The 19,554-nt window shown below is 42.4% G+C and overlaps 1 protein-coding gene across 1 annotated transcript in view; it reads left to right on the forward strand.

Moving 5' to 3' along the window:
- Positions 1 to 1,610: 1,610 nt before the first annotated feature.
- The window catches only part of LOC115129760 (xin actin-binding repeat-containing protein 2-like), a 53,672-nt gene continuing 35,728 nt past the window's right edge, over positions 1,611 to 19,554 (forward strand). The window contains exons 1-2 of the mRNA XM_029660457.2: positions 1,611 to 1,691; positions 2,217 to 2,516. Coding sequence (XP_029516317.2) covers positions 2,286 to 2,516 — 231 coding nt within the window. The 5' untranslated portion in view covers positions 1,611 to 1,691; positions 2,217 to 2,285. The remainder of the gene's footprint in view (positions 1,692 to 2,216; positions 2,517 to 19,554) is intronic.

Raw genomic sequence — 19,554 nt, forward strand, 5'->3', positions numbered from 1 at the left:
GCTAGGAATGGCTCATACCTACCCACATGTCCAGTAATGCATGCAACAATTCTCCATCTGCTAGGAATGGCTCATACCTACCCACATGTCCAGTAATGCATGCAACAATTCTCCATCTGCTAGGAATGGCTCATACCTACCCACATGTCCAGTAATGCATGCAACAATTCTCCATCTGCCGGGAAAAGCCCATCTTAATCCAATGAAAGCTTAGAAAGAAGAGCTTTTATTTGCATACAAAATAAACAATACAGTGTTTTTTTTTTTAATGGAGAACTTCTCTGTAGAGAAATACATCCCCACCCTACTTTTTGCATTCCATGATAACAAATGATATTCCTACTTGTCATGACATGGCTGGTATGTAGATGTTGAGTTATGTCTTTTGTAGTTGAAGGGTTTTCCGTGGGAATGAAGAGGACTTTCGGACTGGAGAGTACGAGGCCCATTTTTGAAAACTTCTGATCCGCTTTGAGTGGGAGAGGGCAGTGTGTGTGTGTGCGTACGTATGTGCACGTGTTTGTCGTGAGCGTTGTAACTCCTGTAAGAGGAGTGTGCCAGGCGGATACAGGATCCATCTGAAAGTGACACACTTTGGCCTCCACTAAATAATGTATGCGCCACAGGTTCAAATGTAGCTGCATACTACATGTACTGTCAGATGCATCTGTCATGGCCTCACACTCATGAAGTTGTTCTGATCTCCAGCTCAATCTGTATCCCTCTCTCTATCCCTTTGTATCCCTCTCTTTATTCCCTGAGCTGAACGACATTTTGGGATTTGACTATTTTCTAATAATATTGGCCCGAATCAACTACTTCTATCGGAAGTCATTTGCTATAATAATTTGCTATGCTAAAAATAGCCTCATATTTTTTTCAAATGCATGGGAGTGTGTTTGAGTCAGTGTATTTGAGTATTTTCCAATACTTTCTAAGTGTATTTTAAAACACATTCCAATATTCAACTATTCAACTACTACCCGAGACTGTTGCCAAGGTACTCTTTGAAATCCTATTGTCTGAAAAAAAAGTCCTTTCGACATTCCTGAGAGGACCACAGAGTTGACTTGGCAGATTTCACAATCTATGCATAAGTAATTCATTTCATTTCACATGGTTGACGATTCAGTGCTTTAAACTCATTCAGAAAACCCAGCAAAACCTTACAGTACAGTGAGCATATCCTCACACTGCACAAAGTCCCCACACTGAAAGGCTCTTGACACAACAAAAAAACATTCAACGCAAAGCAAAGATACCATTACTGTTACAGGGGGACAAAGTAAAACAGTGGAACAGTTGTGCTCCAATGGTGTAAGTAGAGAGAAAAAATGTGTTTAAACCATTCAACAAACCTTTAGCCGTGCCCAGTGCAGTTACACCCTCCCAAGGAGAGGAAGGGCACTTAGTGTTAAAGAAATGAACAATAAAACAACCATCACACTGGTGGCTGGGGTGGGAGGTTAATTGTGACCGAGCTTCCTTGATTTGTTCAGGAATAATAGGATTGGAGCCAGACAAGGATAGGGCTGGGGTTGGGCGGTGTGAGGTTGGTGACGTTGTCAACCCGGGGTCTCAACTGTTTCCTGTCAGCCTGGCCTGGGTGGTACTGACAGAGGGAGGGAGAAAGGAGTCAGTTCAGTCTAAACTGGGTTCTGGAGTTCCTTGCTTCAGGATTAAGCTGAAAGGTAGGCTATAATACTTCTATTAGTGTAATATTACATTTATAAAGTAGTCTGTCTGTCTGTCTGTCTGTCTGTCTGTCTGTCTGTCTGTCTGTCTGTCTGTCTGTCTGTCTGTCTCTCTTTCTCTCTCTCTCTCTCTCTCTCTCTCTCTCTCTCGCTCTCTCTCTCTCTCTCTCTCTCTCTCTCTCTCTCTCTCTCTCTCTCTGTGTGTCTCCCTTTGTCTCCCTCTGTCTCTCTCTCTTTAAAGTGAATATTTATTTCTCATAGCTATGTAGCTGACGTTACTGTGAGCTGCGTCCAAGACCCAAAACGGTGTGTCACTGGGAAAATCTTTTCCTCTCTCCTCTTCCTCTCTCCTCCTCTGAAGGCCAGCCTCTCTGTGCCGTCTATCAGCCTGGTGTGTCTAGAACAGTCACAGGGTCCGAACAGAGCAGTGGAAGGCACCGGAGCCCCATCTACTCCTCTTTCTCTCACTCACATTACTCCCTCTTTTTCTCTCTCTTTCTTTCTCCCCCCTTTACCTCCCAGTCTTACAGTAGACTTCCCCTGTACACTCCTGCCCAGAGGAAAGAACAGGGGGATACGGTTTCCACAACAATGGAAATTCAATCAGGAAATGGAGAGGAGTTGGAGGTGGTGAGTGGCGAGTCAATAGTGACCCCGGGGTCCGTTTCCTCCTCGCCATATCTCTCTGGCCCTCAGGCAGACGGCACGGAAGACCAAGTACTCCGGGAGGACCTCCAGGCTGCCAAGACCATTGAGAGATTTGACATCCCTCTGAGTAGCTTGAAGAGGATGTTTGAGAAGCCCCCAGGAGCAACAAACACCGTAAGCAAACTTCTTTGTTTATTATGCAGTACAGCTTTATGTGAATTGAATGTTTTAGCCAAACAGTGCCCGAACTTATTGTGGCCCAAAGTGCTCTGTGCATGGACTGTTTGGGAGGGAACCAACTGATGGGCAATCATGTGCTACATTTACTGTGAGAAACTGAATAAAACTTTTGTGGAAAGTTCAAAAAGTAAGTTGAGTGAAGTAGGTTCATTGCAGATTTTGTCACAGTTGTAATGTATCCGTCTCTAGTGTCTGAACGACGGTGAGCAGAGTATCCGTGTAGATAGAGGGAGGTCCGGTGACCAATGGCGTCACACTTTAAAAGAAAAAACATCAGCTCTGTTGCTCGTTTTTGTGTTCTTGTTGTGTCTCTCACTTAATTCCATAAATACGTCTATTCTAGTTTCAGGGTGGCTATGTGGGATCCTCTGAAAGACGTCCATGTGATCACTGACCAATAGAAAACCCCTGGTGCAGCACCTGGTTGCAGTATTTTGGCCCCTCTTTTTATTGCATCTGGTTTTTACACAGTTAGAAAATGCTCTGTTTAGGAAGATTGATGGTTTAAATGTCAAGATAGAACAAGATGACCAGGGATAGAAAGCATGTTTCAAAGAGCAGTGGTTACTACGGTCTAGGGGTTAGGAGTATTGTTACAAAGAGCAGTGGATACTACGGTCTAGGGGTTAGGAGTGTTGTTACAAAGAGCAGTGGTTACTACGGTCTAGGGGTTAGGAGTATTGTTACAAAGAGCAGTGGATACTACGGTCTAGGGGTTAGGAGTGTTGTTACAAAGAGCAGTGGTTACTACGGTCTAGGGGTTAGGAGTATTGTTACAAAGAGCAGTGGATACCACGGTCTAGGGGTTAGGAGTATTGTTACAAAGAGCAGTGGATACCACGGTCTAGGGGTTAGGAGTATTGTTACAAAGAGCAGTGGATACTACGGTCTAGGGGTTAGGAGTGTTGTTACAAAGAGCAGTGGATACTACGGTCTAGGGGTTAGGAGTATTGTTACAAAGAGCAGTGGATACTACGGTCTAGGGGTTAGGAGTATTGTTACAAAGAGCAGTGGATACTACGGTCTAGGGGTTAGGAGTGTTGTTACAAAGAGCAGTGGATACTATGGTCTAGGGGTTAGGAGTATTGTTACAAAGAGCAGTGGATACTACGGTCTAGGGGTTTAGGAGTATTGTTACAAAGAGCAGTGGATACCACGGTCTATGGGTTAGGAGTATTGTTACAAAGAGCAGTGGATACTACGGTCTAGGGGTTAGGAGTATTGTTACAAAGAGCAGTGGATACTACGGTCTAGGGGTTTAGGAGTATTGTTACAAAGAGGAGTGGATACTACGGTCTAGGGGTTAGGAGTATTGTTACAAAGAGCAGTGATACTGCGGTCTAGGGGTTAGGAGTATTGGTACAAAAAGCAGTGGATACCACGGTCTAGGGGTTAGGAGTATTGTTACAAAGAGCAGTGGATACCACGGTCTAGGGGTTAGGAGTATTGTTACAAAGAGCAGAGGATACTACGGTCTAGGGGTTAGGAGTATTGTTACAAAGAGTAGTGGATACTACGGTCTAGGGGTTAGGAGTATTGTTACAAAGAGCAGTGGATACTACGGTCTAGGGGTTAGGAGTATTGTTACAAAGAGCAGTGGATACTACGGTCTAGGGGTTAGGAGTATTGTTACAAAGAGCAGTGGATACTACGGTCTAGGGGTTAGGAGTATTGTTACAAAGAGCAGTGGATACTACGGTCTAGGGGTTAGGAGTATTGTTACAAAGAGCAGTGGATACTACGGTCTAGGGGTTAGGAGTGTTGTTACAAAGAGCAGTGGATACTACGGTCTAGGGGTTAGGAGTATTGTTACAAAGAGCAATGGATACTACGGTCTAGGGGTTAGGAGTGTTGTTACAAAGAGCAGTGGATACTACGGTCTAGGGGTTAGGAGTATTGTTACAAAGAGCAGTGGATAATACGGTCTAGGGGTTAGGAGTATTGTTACAAAGAGCAGTGGATAATACGGTCTAGGGGTTAGGAGTATTGTTACAAAGAGCAGTGGATAATACGGTCTAGGGGTTAGGAGTATTGTTACAAAGAGCAGTGGATACTACGGTCTAGGGGTTAGGAGTATTGTTACAAAGAGCAGTGGATACTACGGTCTAGGGGTTAGGAGTATTGTTACAAAGAGCAGTGGATACTACGGTCTAGGGGTTAGGAGTGTTGTTACAAAGAGCAGTGGATACTACGGTCTAGGGGTTAGGAGTATTGTTACAAAGAGCAATGGATACTACGGTCTAGGGGTTAGGAGTGTTGTTACAAAGAGCAGTGGATACTACGGTCTAGGGGTTAGGAGTATTGTTACAAAGAGCAGTGGATAATACGGTCTAGGGGTTAGGAGTATTGTTACAAAGAGCAGTGGATAATACGGTCTAGGGGTTAGGAGTATTGTTACAAAGAGCAGTGGATAATACGGTCTAGGGGTTAGGAGTATTGTTACAAAGAGCAGTGGATACTACAGTCTAGGGGTTTAGGAGTATTGTTACAAAGAGCAGTGGATACTACGGTCTAGGGGTTAGGAGTATTGTTACAAAGAGCGGTGGATACTACGGTCTAGGGGTTTATGAGTATTGTTACAAAGAGCAGTGGATACTACGGTCTAGGGGTTAGGAGTATTGTTACAAAGAGCAGTGATACTACGGTCTAGGGGTTAGGAGTATTGGTACAAAGAGCAGTGGATACTACGGTCTAGGGGTTAGGAGTGTTGTTACAAAGAGCAGTGGATACTACGGTCTAGGGGTTAGGAGTATTGTTACAAAGAGCAGTGGATACTACGGTCTAGGGGTTAGGAGTATTGTTACAAAGAGCGGTGGATACTACGGTCTAGGGGTTTAGGAGTATTGTTACAAAGAGCAGTGGATACTACGGTCTAGGGGTTAGGAGTATTGTTACAAAGAGCAGTGATACTACGGTCTAGGGGTTAGGAGTATTGGTACAAAGAGCAGTGGATACCACGGTCTAGGGGTTAGGAGTATTGTTAGAAAGAGCTGTGGATATCAGTGCACAGTCTAGGGTTTATGAGATTTGTTACAAAGAGCTGTGGATACCAGTGCACAGTCTAGGGTTTAGGAGATTTGTTACAACGACATGAACAGGAATGACGATGCTCTGATACTTGGAGCGTCTTCTCTCTAGACAAATCGTTTTTTTTTTAATATACCGAAAAGCCCGAGAAATATGATTCAGTCTTTGGCAAAGGGTTTACCCAACGTTTTTTGACTCTGGTACAAGTGCTTCCGTCAATTTTTTTCTCTCGCTGTAGTCGAAGTGCGATTGTTTCACCGCCTGGTTTTCCATCACATTACAGCTGGCTGCTCTCAGAGGAAAATCTAAGACACTTGGAAGCAAAGTGGGTCATTTTTGAGGAAAGCATCCCACTGCCAAGTGTCTACCGTGGAGTAACGAATGGTCCATCTGACCTAGTTATTCTCTTAGTTGCTTTTAACACCGTCGTGATGTCCAACCATATTCTTCCCAAATCTGGCCATGATGTGCTCGTAATGCTAAAGATCCACCGCAGATTCCATTGGTTTAATCAAAACTAGAATAGTATCATAATATCCTTAGTGAATCTATAAGGTGCCAGCCAGCAAAAGGGAAAGAAATGAGTGAACTCTCCCCATTAGCTGCACCGAGAAATCTGTATTGATCTCTAGTCCATCCTCCTGTCTATGGCGTTTGGCGTAAACACACAGCTGATGTTTCTCAGCCCCCGGCCATGTTATTACTGTCCTCTTGAGAGATGTAAAGGGAACTTAGTCATGCTGTAAACAAAGGGCATGGCCATGTCTCAGTGTCAACCACCTGAAGGCAGCTTTACTTATTTATAAACTAGATCAATACACCGTCGGAGTTTATTGGTTTATTCGGATCCCCTTTAGCTTTTGCCGAAGCAGCAGCTACTCTTCCTGGAGTCCACACAAAACACGACCAGTAACACTGATACACTGATAGACAAGAAGAGTCACACAGATGGAGGATACAACGACATACAAGCAATACAACTAAAGAGTAATGTGTGTGTAGGTTGTGTGTGTTAGAGTGTGTGTGTGTGCGTAGGTTGTGTGTGTTAGAGTGTGTGTGTGCGTGCGTGCACGTGTCCTTATTTTGCCACGGGACGTTGTTTTTATCCACTTTTTTTAAGGTCATTTTTGCTGTTCGCTTGAGTAATTGAAGATGGAAGGGAGTTCCGTGCGATTATGGCTCTGTATAATACTGTGTGTTGTCGTGAATTCGTTTTGGACTTGAGGGAATGTGAAGAGACCCCTGGTGGCATGTCTTGTGAGGTATGTATGGCTGTCTGTGCTGAATGTTGTTGGATTATGAGAGACAATCTGCAATTTTCATTACAGTAAATACTTCTCATGAAAACAAGAAGAGAAGCAGTTCATCACCCTTTATACACAACTCCAGTTGAGTTTATTTTTTTTATTTTTTACCAAATACAATGCTTTTAGTTTTATATGTATTTAAGACCAGTGTGTTATCAATCTACTGACTAACTTCTTACTTACAAATTCAGTGAGCTCACTGGCTTTGATTGCTTAGTTGTGGGACTCATAGTAGCTTTTACTAGTCCATAACTAGGTTCTAGATTTGTTCCTGACCATATGGCCTTAACTGGGTCCCAAAGTTGTTCATAATTAGCTCATGGTCAGGGAAAACTCCGAGCCCTACTCATAAGAAACATACAGTAGTCCCAGCTCTGTAGGTTTTAGAGGTCTTGAGGCGGCAGCACAGCTGCAGTATGGTGTCTCTCTAGCCTGCCGACTGTGGGCTGAAACCTGTTGGTGGCACATGCTCTCTGTGCAGTGCAGTGCCATGCACAGACGACGGGGCTTATTCCACACTGTGTTATTTAAGGCCTATTCCTGGGGTTTTATGGTTAAGCTGTATTTTAAAAATAACCCTGTAATTGGTATGTCGGCTGTGGCTGACAGCGCGGGAGTGGAGGGCCTTTAGGTACTGCCAGCCTGCCTCAGATCGGATGGGAGCGCAGGCAGAGTGGAGACGTGGATCTATAGAGAACTGGATCATGCCTGTCGTAGTCAGAGTTCTGGACTGGGTCATGCTGTCTGTCTGTCTTCTTATGTGGATCTGTGGGTTCTGGTGTTGCTTCAGATCACAAAGAGGAAGGTGAAGTCAGCTAAACTGATTAAAGGCCAGCTGAGAAGCTTCATTCTTAGTAGTTTTAACCACAAGAGCAGAAGTGTAAAAAACAAAATAATTGTTGTTTTTCTGAGGGGGTTGTTGTTTTTCTGAGGAGGTTGTTTTTTTGTGAGGGTTTATATCTTTAATGTTCTTTAATTAATAAGTGTAAGCGACCTCACTGACAAGATTACATTATGAAAGAGAGCGCGAGAGAGAGAGAGAGAGAGAGAGAGAGAGAGAGAGAGAGAGAGAGAGAGAGAAATGAGGTGGGAAGGAAGAGAAGGTTGTGTTTGGGGAGAGGAGAATGACTAAAGATGTGAAAGGAAATGTGAGAGGTTTCTCAGATGACTGTACTGTAGTTTGCTGCGACCACAACACTGAACCACTGATGCCAAAGGTCCAAAAGATGCAATCTTTCACAGACATTCTTTGGCTCAGAATAACTGGCCATGTCTCAAATACACAGTAAAAACTTCATCTGGTACTGAGTGAAATGTAATATTTTAGGAAAAGTTAAGCCTTGTTAAGTATATTTAGACTAGTGTGGCGAGACAGAGTGGAACGAAGCCATAATAAACCAAACACATCCTGATAAGAACAGAGTTTGGCTATTCCCCAATGGACCTTGTCCTATTATACATATAGGATACATTTGCTTCTAACACAGTTTGCTTCAAAGATGAATTATTTTATTCCCTTGACATGAGCTGACTGACATTCATGATGAGACTGAGATGATGTAGGTTAGGCTAAGAGGCTAACTTTCATTTCCCATTTGTGTCATATAGCAGATGCTCTTACCCAGAGCAACTTACAAGAGCAATTAGGGTTAAGTGCCTTGCTCAAGGGCACATTGACAGATTTTTCACTCAGTCAGTTCAAGGATTTGAACCAGCAACTTTTCGGGTTACTGGCCCAATGCTCTTAACCGCATAGGCTACCTGCCGCCCCCAATCCCCATACAATGGTGGTTAATCTACTGTACCGTTGTGATATACTAACGCTGAACTGCTTTCTATAGGGATCCAATATGATGACTCTCAATCCTTCTTCTATTTCATCATTCAAGTCAAGGAAAGAGGGAATAAAGCCTTACTTTTACTCTACTACGCCCATTTGGAATACATCCTTCATTTTGCGCGACCGAAATTTGTAAAGAAACCGATCTTTCTGTCATTATGTTGAATCTTAATTAGTGAGAACACGGATACTTGTCACTGTCTAATTCTTCCTTTGAATCATACATAACCTGACCCTTCTGTTTCACGGTTGATTCTTAGTGAATGTTAATCCGATTTCCCGTTTCCTTTCAATTTCCTCTGCAGAAGATTTCATTCTCGTTTGTAATTTTCGTTCTGTGTGCCCGTGGTGTTGAAGTGCTTTTTGTTCCCCCAAATCAGATTCATTCTGTCCCCTTTTGGGGCAAGGTGACCTGAGAAACAATAAAGCAGAATGTTAATAATTGATTAATACCCTTTTAGAACACTTAATTAATAAAGGAGACCTTGAATGAAGCACAATAATCTGACTGTTCATTTGTCTCTGTTTCACTCTGGTTTCTAATAACATTCTCAGCCACACAGTATTCGCAGGCAACGGGAAGGTCACCTTCTTCTCTCTGATTTAGTCGTCTAACAAAAGCCTGTGTCAGTTCGACACAGAGCCAGTGTTCACAGATCACAGAAAGGAAAGGTTTGCAGCTCACTATAAAACATGAATCTGTCTCTAGCCTTATCTGTAGGGTTGCGATGCATATTTAATAAAGCGTCAGCTTTGGTGGGATATTTGATTATTTATACAGTGGAATGCCTGGGATGTCATTGAGAGGTTAGACATAACAATGGAGGATGGATCATTGCCGGGTGGTCTTATAAGTAGCGCCATAACTTCACTGATTCCACTGTAGAGAAGGACAGGTTATGCTTCCATTATCCACAGATGTGGAGTGATGCAATAGTTTATGTTCAGAGGGAAGAGCTCCTTTTTTGCTCGAGTGGACTAGCTGACTAGCCGACCCCCTTCTGCTTATGTTTACGTGGTCTGTCTGAACCTGGTTGTGTAACACTCATGCGCACGCCCGCACACACACATGCACACACTTACATACACACGGGTTCCCTGTACTGGTTGAGAGTGAAATAAGATGTCGTTACCAGTCCCAACCAGAGGGGGGCAAACAAATGTCTGGGAGACACACCAATTAGTCATGCATCAGCTTAATCATCATGCTATCTATCCTAATGAGATGACCTCAGGGATTGACGTGTGAATATATATATATATATATATATATATATATATATATATATATATATATATATTTATATATACAGTGCCAGTCAAAAGTTTTGACACACCTACTCCTTCAAGGGTTTTTCTTTGTTTTTACTATTTTCTACATTGTAGAATAATAGTGAAGACATCAAAACTATTAAATAATACATATGGAATAATGTAGTAACCAAAAAAGTGTTAAACAAATCAAAATATGTATATTTATATTTGAGATTCTTCAAAGTAGCCACCGTTTGCCTTGATGACAGCTTTGCACACTCTTGGCATTCTCTGAACCAGCTTCATGAGGTAGTCACCTGGAATGCACTTCAACTAACAGGTCTGCCTTGTTAAAAGTGAATTTGTGGAATTTCTTTCCTTCTTAATGCGTATGAGCCAATCAGTTGTGTTGTGACAAGGTAGGGATGGTATACAAAATATAGCCCTATTTGGTAAAAGACCAAGTCCATATTATGGCAAGAACAGCTCAAATAAGTAAAGAGAAACGACAGTCCATCATTATTTTAAAACCTGAAGGTCAGTCAATCCGGAACATTTAAGTAACTTTTAAAGTTGCTTCAAGTGCAGTCGCAAAAAAAATCAAGCGCTATGATGAAACTGTCTCTCATGAGGGCCGCCACAGGAAAGGACGACCCAGATTTACCTCTGCTGCAGAGGATCAGTTCATTAGAGTTACCAGCCTCAGAAATTGCAGCCCAAATAAATGCTTCACAGAGTTCAAGTAACTGACACATCTCAACATCAACTGTTTAGAGGAGACTGGGTGAATCAGGCCTTCATGGTCAAATTGCTGCAAAGAAACCACTACTAAAGGACACCAATAATACGAAGAGACTTGCTTGGGTCAAGAAACATGAGCAATGGACATTAGACCGGTGGAAATTGGTCCTTTGGTCTGATGAGTGCAAATTTGAGATTTTTGGTTCCAACCGCCGTGTCTTTGTGAGATGCAGAGTAGGTGAAGGGATGATCTCCAGCAGGGGTGGCAAGTAGCCTAGTGGTTAGCGCATTGGGCCAGTAACCGAAAGGTTGCTGGATTGAATCCCCGAGCTGACAGTGACTGCCAGGGTAAAAATCTGTCGTTCTGCCCCTGAACAAGGCAGTTAACCCACTGTTCCCCAGTAGGCAGTCATTGTAAATAAGAATTAGTTCTTAACTGACTGGTCTAGTTAAATAAAATACAGATCTCTGCATGTGGTTCCCACTGTGAAGCCTGGAGGAGGAGGTGTGATGGGGTGCTTTGCTGGTGACACTGTCAGTGATTTATTTAGAATTCAAGGCACACTTAACCAGCATGGCTACCACAACATTCTGCAGTCAAACGCCATCCCATCTGGTTTGCGCTTAGTGGGACTATCACTTGTTTTTCAACAGGACAATGACCCAACACACCTCCAGGCTGTGTAAGGACTATTTGTATTATTGACTGTACTCTTGTTTATTCCATGTGTAACTCTGTGTTGTTGTTTGTGTCACACTGCTTTGCTTTATCTTGGCCAGGTCACAGTTGTAAATGAGAACTTGTTCTCAACTAGCCTACCTGGTTAAATAAAGGTGAAATAAAAATGTCAATAAAAATGGCTATTTGACCAAGAAGGAGAGTGATGGAGTGCTGCATCAGATGACCTGGCCTCCACAATCAGCCGACCTCAACCCAATTGAGATGGTTTGGGATGAGTTGGACCGCAGAGTGAAAGAAAAGCATCCAACAAGTGCTCAGCATGTGTGGGAACTCCTTCAAGACTGTTGGACAAGCATTCCAGGTGAAGCTGGTTGAGAAAATACCAAGAGTGTGTAAAAGCTGGCATCACTGCGAAGGGTCGCTCCTATTTTGGTTACAACATGATTCCAGATGTGTTATTTCATAGTTTGATGTCTTCACTATTATTCTACAATGTAGAAAAAAGTACAAATAAATAAAAACCCTTGAATAAGTAGGTGTGTCCAAACTTTTGACTGGTACTGTATATATGTATTCACAAGTCATATACACATTTAATGTGAATATAGAGACATCTCCATATTGCCTCTTCTTAATAATTAGTGCTGTTGTAATGTGTTGTTTTAATGCACATCATAGAGGAGCAATATCGTTTTCATTATCATCTGATATTTAGATTTTAATTAAACATGACATTTGTTATAGATGAGAAACAATAGCGCTAAACACTAAAGTCTTTATAAATGTCATAGCTGTCTAATCAAATCAAAGTTTATTGGTCACGTACTGTACATAGTTCAGCAAATGTTATAGCGGGTTCAGCAAAAGGCTTGTGTTACTAGCTCCTAACAGCGCAGCAAAAAGGTCAAATAATAATCAAAAAACAGAAATCACGAATGTCAGAACGAATCCAGTTAACAACCCAGATCACACTGGAATCCAAATGCAATCTAAAGCCATCCTTAAAAGTTGCATACCTAAACAGGTAGGTCTATAATGAAGAAATAGAACCAAAGTCATACAGCATGTATCACTCCAAAGAGATAGGATCCATGTCACCACAGCATGTATCACTCCACAGAGATAGGATCCATGTCACCACAGCATGTATCACTCCTCAGAGATAGGATGCATGTCACCACAGCATGTATCACTCCACAGAGATAGGATCCATGTCACCACAGCATGTATCACTCCACAGAGATAAGATCCATGTCACCACACCATGGCACAGAGATAGGATCTATGTCACCACAGCATGGCACAGAGATAGGATCCATGTCACCACAGCATGGCACAGAGATAGGATCCATGTCACCACACCATGGCACAGAGATAGGATCTATGTCACCACAGCATGGCACAGAGATAGGATCTATGTCACCACAGCATGGCACAGAGATAGGATCTATGTCACCACACCATGGCACAGAGAGAGAATCTATGTCACCACACCATGGCACAGAGATTGAATCTATGTCACCACACCATGGCACAGAGAGAGAATCTATGTCACCACACCATGGCACAGAGAGAGAATCTATGTCACCACACCATGGCACAGAGATAGGATCCATGTCACCACAGCATGGCACTAAGATAGGATCTTTGTCACCACACCATGGCACAGAGATAGAATCTATGTCACCACAGCATGGCACAAAGATAGGATCTATGTCACCACACCATGGAACAGAGATAGAATCTATGTCACCACACCATGGAACAGAGATAGAATCTATGTCACTACACCATGGCACGTTCTGTGTCATTGTCCTGTTATTTCACCAGGGAGTTCATCTCGGGTAGTTTGTTTTTGGAGGTTCTAGGGGGCTTCCGAGATAGATAGCCCACTCCCCATCCTCACTTCACCACTTCAAGGGACACCCAGTCTCTAAATATAGAGCCCACTGTGACTTATGAAGCTTGATGTTATGGGTGGCTTTAAATGTGACATGTCCTGAAGGCCAGCTGGACATGTGAGGCATCTGCACAAATTCATATGGTGGTACGTGCGGTTGGGAATGTACATGGGAGCTTGGGTTGATTTTCACAGCTTGAGTAGCTACCGTACCTCTGTACTGTTGGATGTACAAAAGCATTTATTTCATTTAACCAGGCAAGTCAGTTTAAGAACAAATTCTTATATACAATGACGGCCCAAACCCGGACGACACTGGGCCAATTGTGCGCCGCCCAAGTGACTCCCAATCATGGTGATACAGCCTGGAATCGAACCAGGGTCTGTAGTAACGCCTCTAGCACTGAGATGCAGTGCCTTAGACCGCTGTGCCACTCTGGAGCATGATTGTCCTTTCATTTCTACGGAGGCCTTGAAGATGATGTAATGTGTCCCATATGCAGGATCTTCAGCTAAGTAACTTGACACTTGACGCAACATCATATGTATGCTTGCGTGTTATATTTAGGGGTTAGTCAATTGTGATTGGCTGCCCCGGTTGACAGGAAGTGGTATTTGGCAAACAGGTTTGAGAGCCTCTTTTAAAGCTCCAAATGGTTAATGTTATGTTGACATTGAGGCTACAGTTTACTTACACCCACATCAAAACCCATTCATTCTGACCCATTCTTCCAGCCCTCTCTTGTCCAGCCCGGCCCGGCCCAAAGTGTCTCAACGGCTCACTCGTAAGATTCCATTAGCTCCAAGAGACCCTTCCACCTCATCTCAGTTTCACTGATTCAAATCATTTAATGGAGTCACGGCTGTATGAGTTCAACCACACGGCCCAATGACAAAGGAGTGGGTCTCTGAACACTAGACATTCCAATTATTACCAGCACTTATCTGTTGTACAGTTAAACCAATGGCCAGGCCGCGTCATCACCTGGCTTTTCATTTCAATTGACTTGACCTAAAACAGGTTCTATTCTAGATACTCTACGGGTGGGGAGTTTGATTAGGGTGGGGGGTCCCTTTCTAAAGCGTTCATCTTGTACTTATCTGTTATGTGCATATAATGAGCATTCCTTTCCTATTGTTTACCAATCATCTTCCTTATCTTCATGACCCATCTTCACCACCAGCATGATTCTGTGTTTCAGGGCCCTTTTCTTTTTTTCCAACGGTATTATGATGACACCCAGAACGGCACCGGAGCGTGCACGCTAACGGATTACCACCCGACCCACAGGGCTTACAGTTTAATCATTTATGTAGATATTGCTCTGAGACAAAGACAGCACTGTAATTCATAACGTCCCCTCACACAGACCTGGCTGCTACTGTGATGGTTGCCATGGTGAAATAGATTAAATGTTGTTGTTTTTTCAAACCTGTTAAAGCTTTATTTATAACTTACTGGATAACGAACGGTATTCGGAGTGACGGCTTAATCATTAACAGCAACACTGTTGGTCAAACTGAGCACACACTCGCAGCTAGTTTATTTTGCTTCCACCTGTCTATATCCATATAAACAAAGATAGACTTGGCCTATATCCCCAGAACATTGTATCAGCATTGATGAACAAGGAGCCCCCTGATTATGTCCAAAGTCACTGTCTGGACATGGAGAAGGTTCTGGATATCCCGGTTTAGATCCGTCACTCGTACGTATAAATAGCGTCGGGATGGAGTTGGTGTTTGGCAGCGCTCAGCAAACATTAAGAGGCAGAGGAGCCTGATAAAAGGGAGTGAAACATGATTTGCATTCATTACGCATAGGCCCAGTGGGATGAGACAGAGAGAATGGCCTAGTCAGAGAGAGAGAGAGAGAGAGAGAGAGAGAGAGTGAACGAGAGAGAATGAGAGAGAGAGACACATTGGAAAGAATTAACCAAAAAACAGAGCAAACTAGAATGCTATTTGGTCCTTAACAGAGAGTACACAGTAGCAGAATGCCTGACCACTGTAACTGACCCAAACGTAAGGAAAGCGTTTGACTATGTACAGACTCAGTGAGCATAGCCTTGCTATTGAGAAAGGTCGCCGTAGGCAGACCTGGCTCTCAAGAGAAGACAGGCTATGTACTGCCCACAAAATTAGGTGAGACCTGAGCTGCACTTCCTAAACTGCCCAATGTATGATATTAGAGACATATTTTCCTCAGATTACACAGATACACAATGAATTAGAAAACAAACCCGAGTTTGTTAAACTCCCATATCTATTGGGTGAAATACCAGTGTGCCATCACAGCAGCAAAATTTGTGACCTGTTGCCATAAGAAAAGGGCAACCTGTCACGCCCTGACCTTAGATATCTCTGTTTTTCTATATATTTTGGTTAGGTCAGGGTGTGACTAGGGTGGGTACTCTAGTTTTTGTATGTCTAGGGTTTTTTGTATGTCTATGTTGGCCTGATATGGTTCCAATCAGAGACAGCTGTTTATCGTTGTCTCTGATTGGGGATCATATTTAGGTAGCCATTTCCTCACTTGTGTTGTGGGATCTTGTCTATGTTTAGTTGCCTGTCTGCACTATTCGTATAGCTTCACGTTTCGTTCATTGGTTTTGTTGTTTTTGTTAAGTGGTTCATTCATTAAAAGAGAATGTACGCATACCACGCTGCGCCTTGGTCCGATCCTTATGACGAATGTGACACAACTAGTGAAGAACTAAAACCATTGTAAATACAACTCATATTTATGTTTATTTCTTTTTTCTTTTGTACTTTAACTATTTGCACATAATATTACATTTGTAATGTCTTTATTCTTTTGGAACTTTTGTGAGTGTAATGTTAACTTTAGGATAGGGGGCAGCATTTTCACTTTTGGATGAAAAACATGCCCGGAGTAAACTGCCCCCTACTCAGTCCCAGATGCTAATATATGCATATTATTATTAGTATTGGATAGAAAACACCCCGAAGTTTCTAAAACTGTTTGAATGATGTCTGTGAGTATAACAGAACTCATATGGCAGGCCAAAACCTGAGAAGAAATCCAAACAGGAAATCTGAGGTTTGTTGTTTTTGAACTCAGCCCCTATCGAATGCACAGTGGGATATGGGTCATTTTGCACTTCCTAAGGCTTCCACTAGATGTCAACCGTCTTAAGAACGTTGTTTCAGGCTTCTACTGTGAAGGAGGGCCGGATGAGAGCTGATTGAGTCAGAAGTCTGGCAGCAGCCTCGATCTCAGTCACGCACATTTCACATGAGAGGTAGCTCTCGTTCCATTGCTTTTCTACAGACAATGGAATTCTCTGGTTGGAACATTATTGAAAAACGTCCTAAAGATTGATTCTATACTTAGTTTGACAAGTTTCTACGACCTGTAATATAACTTTTTGAACTTTTCGTCCGACGTTTGGCTGGAACTGAACGCGCTTTTAGATTTGTTTACCAAACGCCCTAACAAAAGAAGCTGTTTGGACATAAATTATGAACTTTATCGAACAAATCTAACATTTATTGTGGAACTGGGATTCCTGGGAGTGCATTCTGAAGAAGATCATCAAAGGTAAGTGAATATGTATAATGCTATTTCTGACTAATGTTCACTGCACAACATGGCGGATATTTCTTTGGGCTGTTTTAGGCTCTGAGCTCCGTACTCAGATTATAATTTTTCCGTAAAGTTTTTTGAAATCTGACACAGCTGTTGCATTAAGGAGAAGTTTATCTATATTTCCATGTATAACACATGTATTGTCATCAACTCTATTTCTGTAAATTGATGTGGCTCTCTGCAAAATCACTGCATGTTTTGGAACTACTGAACATAACACACCAATGTAAAATGAGATTTTGGACATAAATATGAACTTTACCGAACAAAACACACATGTATTGTGTAGCATGAAGTCCTATGAGTGTCATCTGATGAAGATCATCAAAGGTTAGTGATTCATTTTATCTAGAGAGAGAGTGAGAGATCTAGAGAGAGAGTGATGTTGGTTCTGGGGAGTTAACAAGCAGGCCACTGTACGTCATAAACAAGTTCCATCTATGGTGAAGCATGATGAGCACATTTCAGAACCACACTCTTTTTTTCATGTTGACTCTCTGTAGTTTCCGTCTCTCTGTCTCTCTCAGAAATGTTCAGTGGAAAAAATGATTATGCATGTTATATCAACATTGACAATTTTTTTCAGAGTACTTCCTACACCCTCCATAAATCCAGTGTAAAGTAGCCTACACTCAGAGGAGTGTTACATCATCACTAACCCCCCAACTGTAGCTGTGGCTTTTCTTGGTTTTATGTACTGTGTTGTGATGAGTGTGTTAGAGTGAGAGGTGTTTACAACAATAAAGCCTGGTGCCTAGAATGTCCTCTCCACCCATACAAAATATGACACTTCTGCAGCCTGTCTGTCTGGCCGTCTGGCCATCTGGCACACAGTACTGTTTAGCTCCTCTGTGTGTGTCAGCTGGCCCAGCGAGACAGAGGCTCCTAATTATCTCAAACCTGCTTGGAGACGCCACAGCCAAGCTGGGCCCACTCCATCACAACACTTTCTCTCTACTCAGCCTCTCTCTTTCTCTCCACTATGTGCCTGTCTGTATGTCTCCTCTCTCACTCTCTGTTTTCTCTCTCTTGCTCCCTTTCTGTCTCTCTCTGTATCCCTCTCTCTACCTCTCTCTCAGTTCAATTCAAATGGCTTTATTGGCTTGGGAAGCATATGTTAAATAGACAATGAACAAAAGTTGAATGCAATCAGAAATTAACAGTAAATATGAAAATCAAATCAAATGTTATTTGTCACATACACATGGTTAGCAGATGTTAATGCGAGTGTAGCGAAATGCTACAGAGGTTTCAAAAGAATAGAGATCTCAAAAATCATATTATGGCTACGTACAGTGTTATAACGATGTGCCAATACTTAAAGTACAAAAGGGAAAATAAATAAACAAACACCATTGTAAATACAACCCATATTTATGTTTTTCACTGGTCACCCTTTTCTTGTGGCAACAGGTCGCAAATATTGCTGCTGTGACGGCACACTGTCGTATTTCACCCAACAGATATGTGAGTTTATCAAAATTGGATTTCTTTTCAAATTCTTTGTGGATCTGTGTAATCTGAGAGAAAAGTGTGTCTCACACATTTGGCAGGAGGTTAGGAAATGCAGCTCAGTTTCCACCACATTTTGGGGCAGTCTGCACATAGCCCGCATTCTCTTGAGAGCCAGCTCTGCCTATGAGAGTTCCTGTCTCAATAGCAAGGGTGTGCTCACTGAGTCTATACATAGTCAAAATAGCATTCCAGTTTGCTTTGTTTGTTTTTTGTTCATTCTTTCAAATGTGTCAATTAATTATGTTTTTGTTTTCTCGTGATTTGGTAGGGTCTAATTGTGTTGCTGTTGATGTCCTGGGGCTCTGTGGGTCTGTTTATGTTTGTGAAGGAGCCCCAGGACCACCTTGCTTAGGGAACTCTTCTCTATGTTAATCCTTCTGTAGGTGATGTTTTTGTTATGGAAGGTTTGGGAATCGCTTCCTTTTAGAAGGTTGCAGAAGTCTCTTTTCTGGATTTTGATCATTAGCTAGTTTTGGCCTAATTCTGCTGTGCAAGCATTATTTGATGTTTTACATTGTACACAGATTATAGAATGTATATGGTTGTATAGAATTCTGCATGCAGAGTCTTAATTTGGTGTTTGGGGACAGAAGCACTAGATCATCAGCAAACAGTAGACATTTGACTTCATATACTAGTAGGGTGAAGAGGGGTGCTCCAGTCTGTTCTAGTGCCCTTGCCAATTCGTTGATATATATATATATATATGTGTGTGTGTGTGTGTGTGTGTGTGTGTGTTGAAGACAGAGGGGCTGAAGATGCATCCCTGTCTCACCTCACGACCCTTTGGAAAGAAATTGTAAGGGAGTGTGTAACAGGCGGCAGGGAAGTCAGGCGCAGGAGAGCAAAACTGGGTAATCATCGGAGCAGTTTATTAATAAAATCACCGGAAACCAGAACAACAAACAAATGGGTACAAAACCCTTCGCGCACCAGAGAAAAAGTGCACATGCACTTACAATAAACAATTCCGCACAAAGACATTGGGGAAACAGAGGGTTAAATACACAACATGTAATGAGGGAAATGAGACCAGGTGTGTGGGAAGACAAGACAAAACAAAAGGAAAATGTAAAGTGGATCGATGATGGCT

The sequence above is a fragment of the Oncorhynchus nerka genome, linkage group LG5 (genome assembly GCF_034236695.1).
Source record: "Oncorhynchus nerka isolate Pitt River linkage group LG5, Oner_Uvic_2.0, whole genome shotgun sequence".
NCBI lineage: Eukaryota > Metazoa > Chordata > Actinopteri > Salmoniformes > Salmonidae > Oncorhynchus > Oncorhynchus nerka.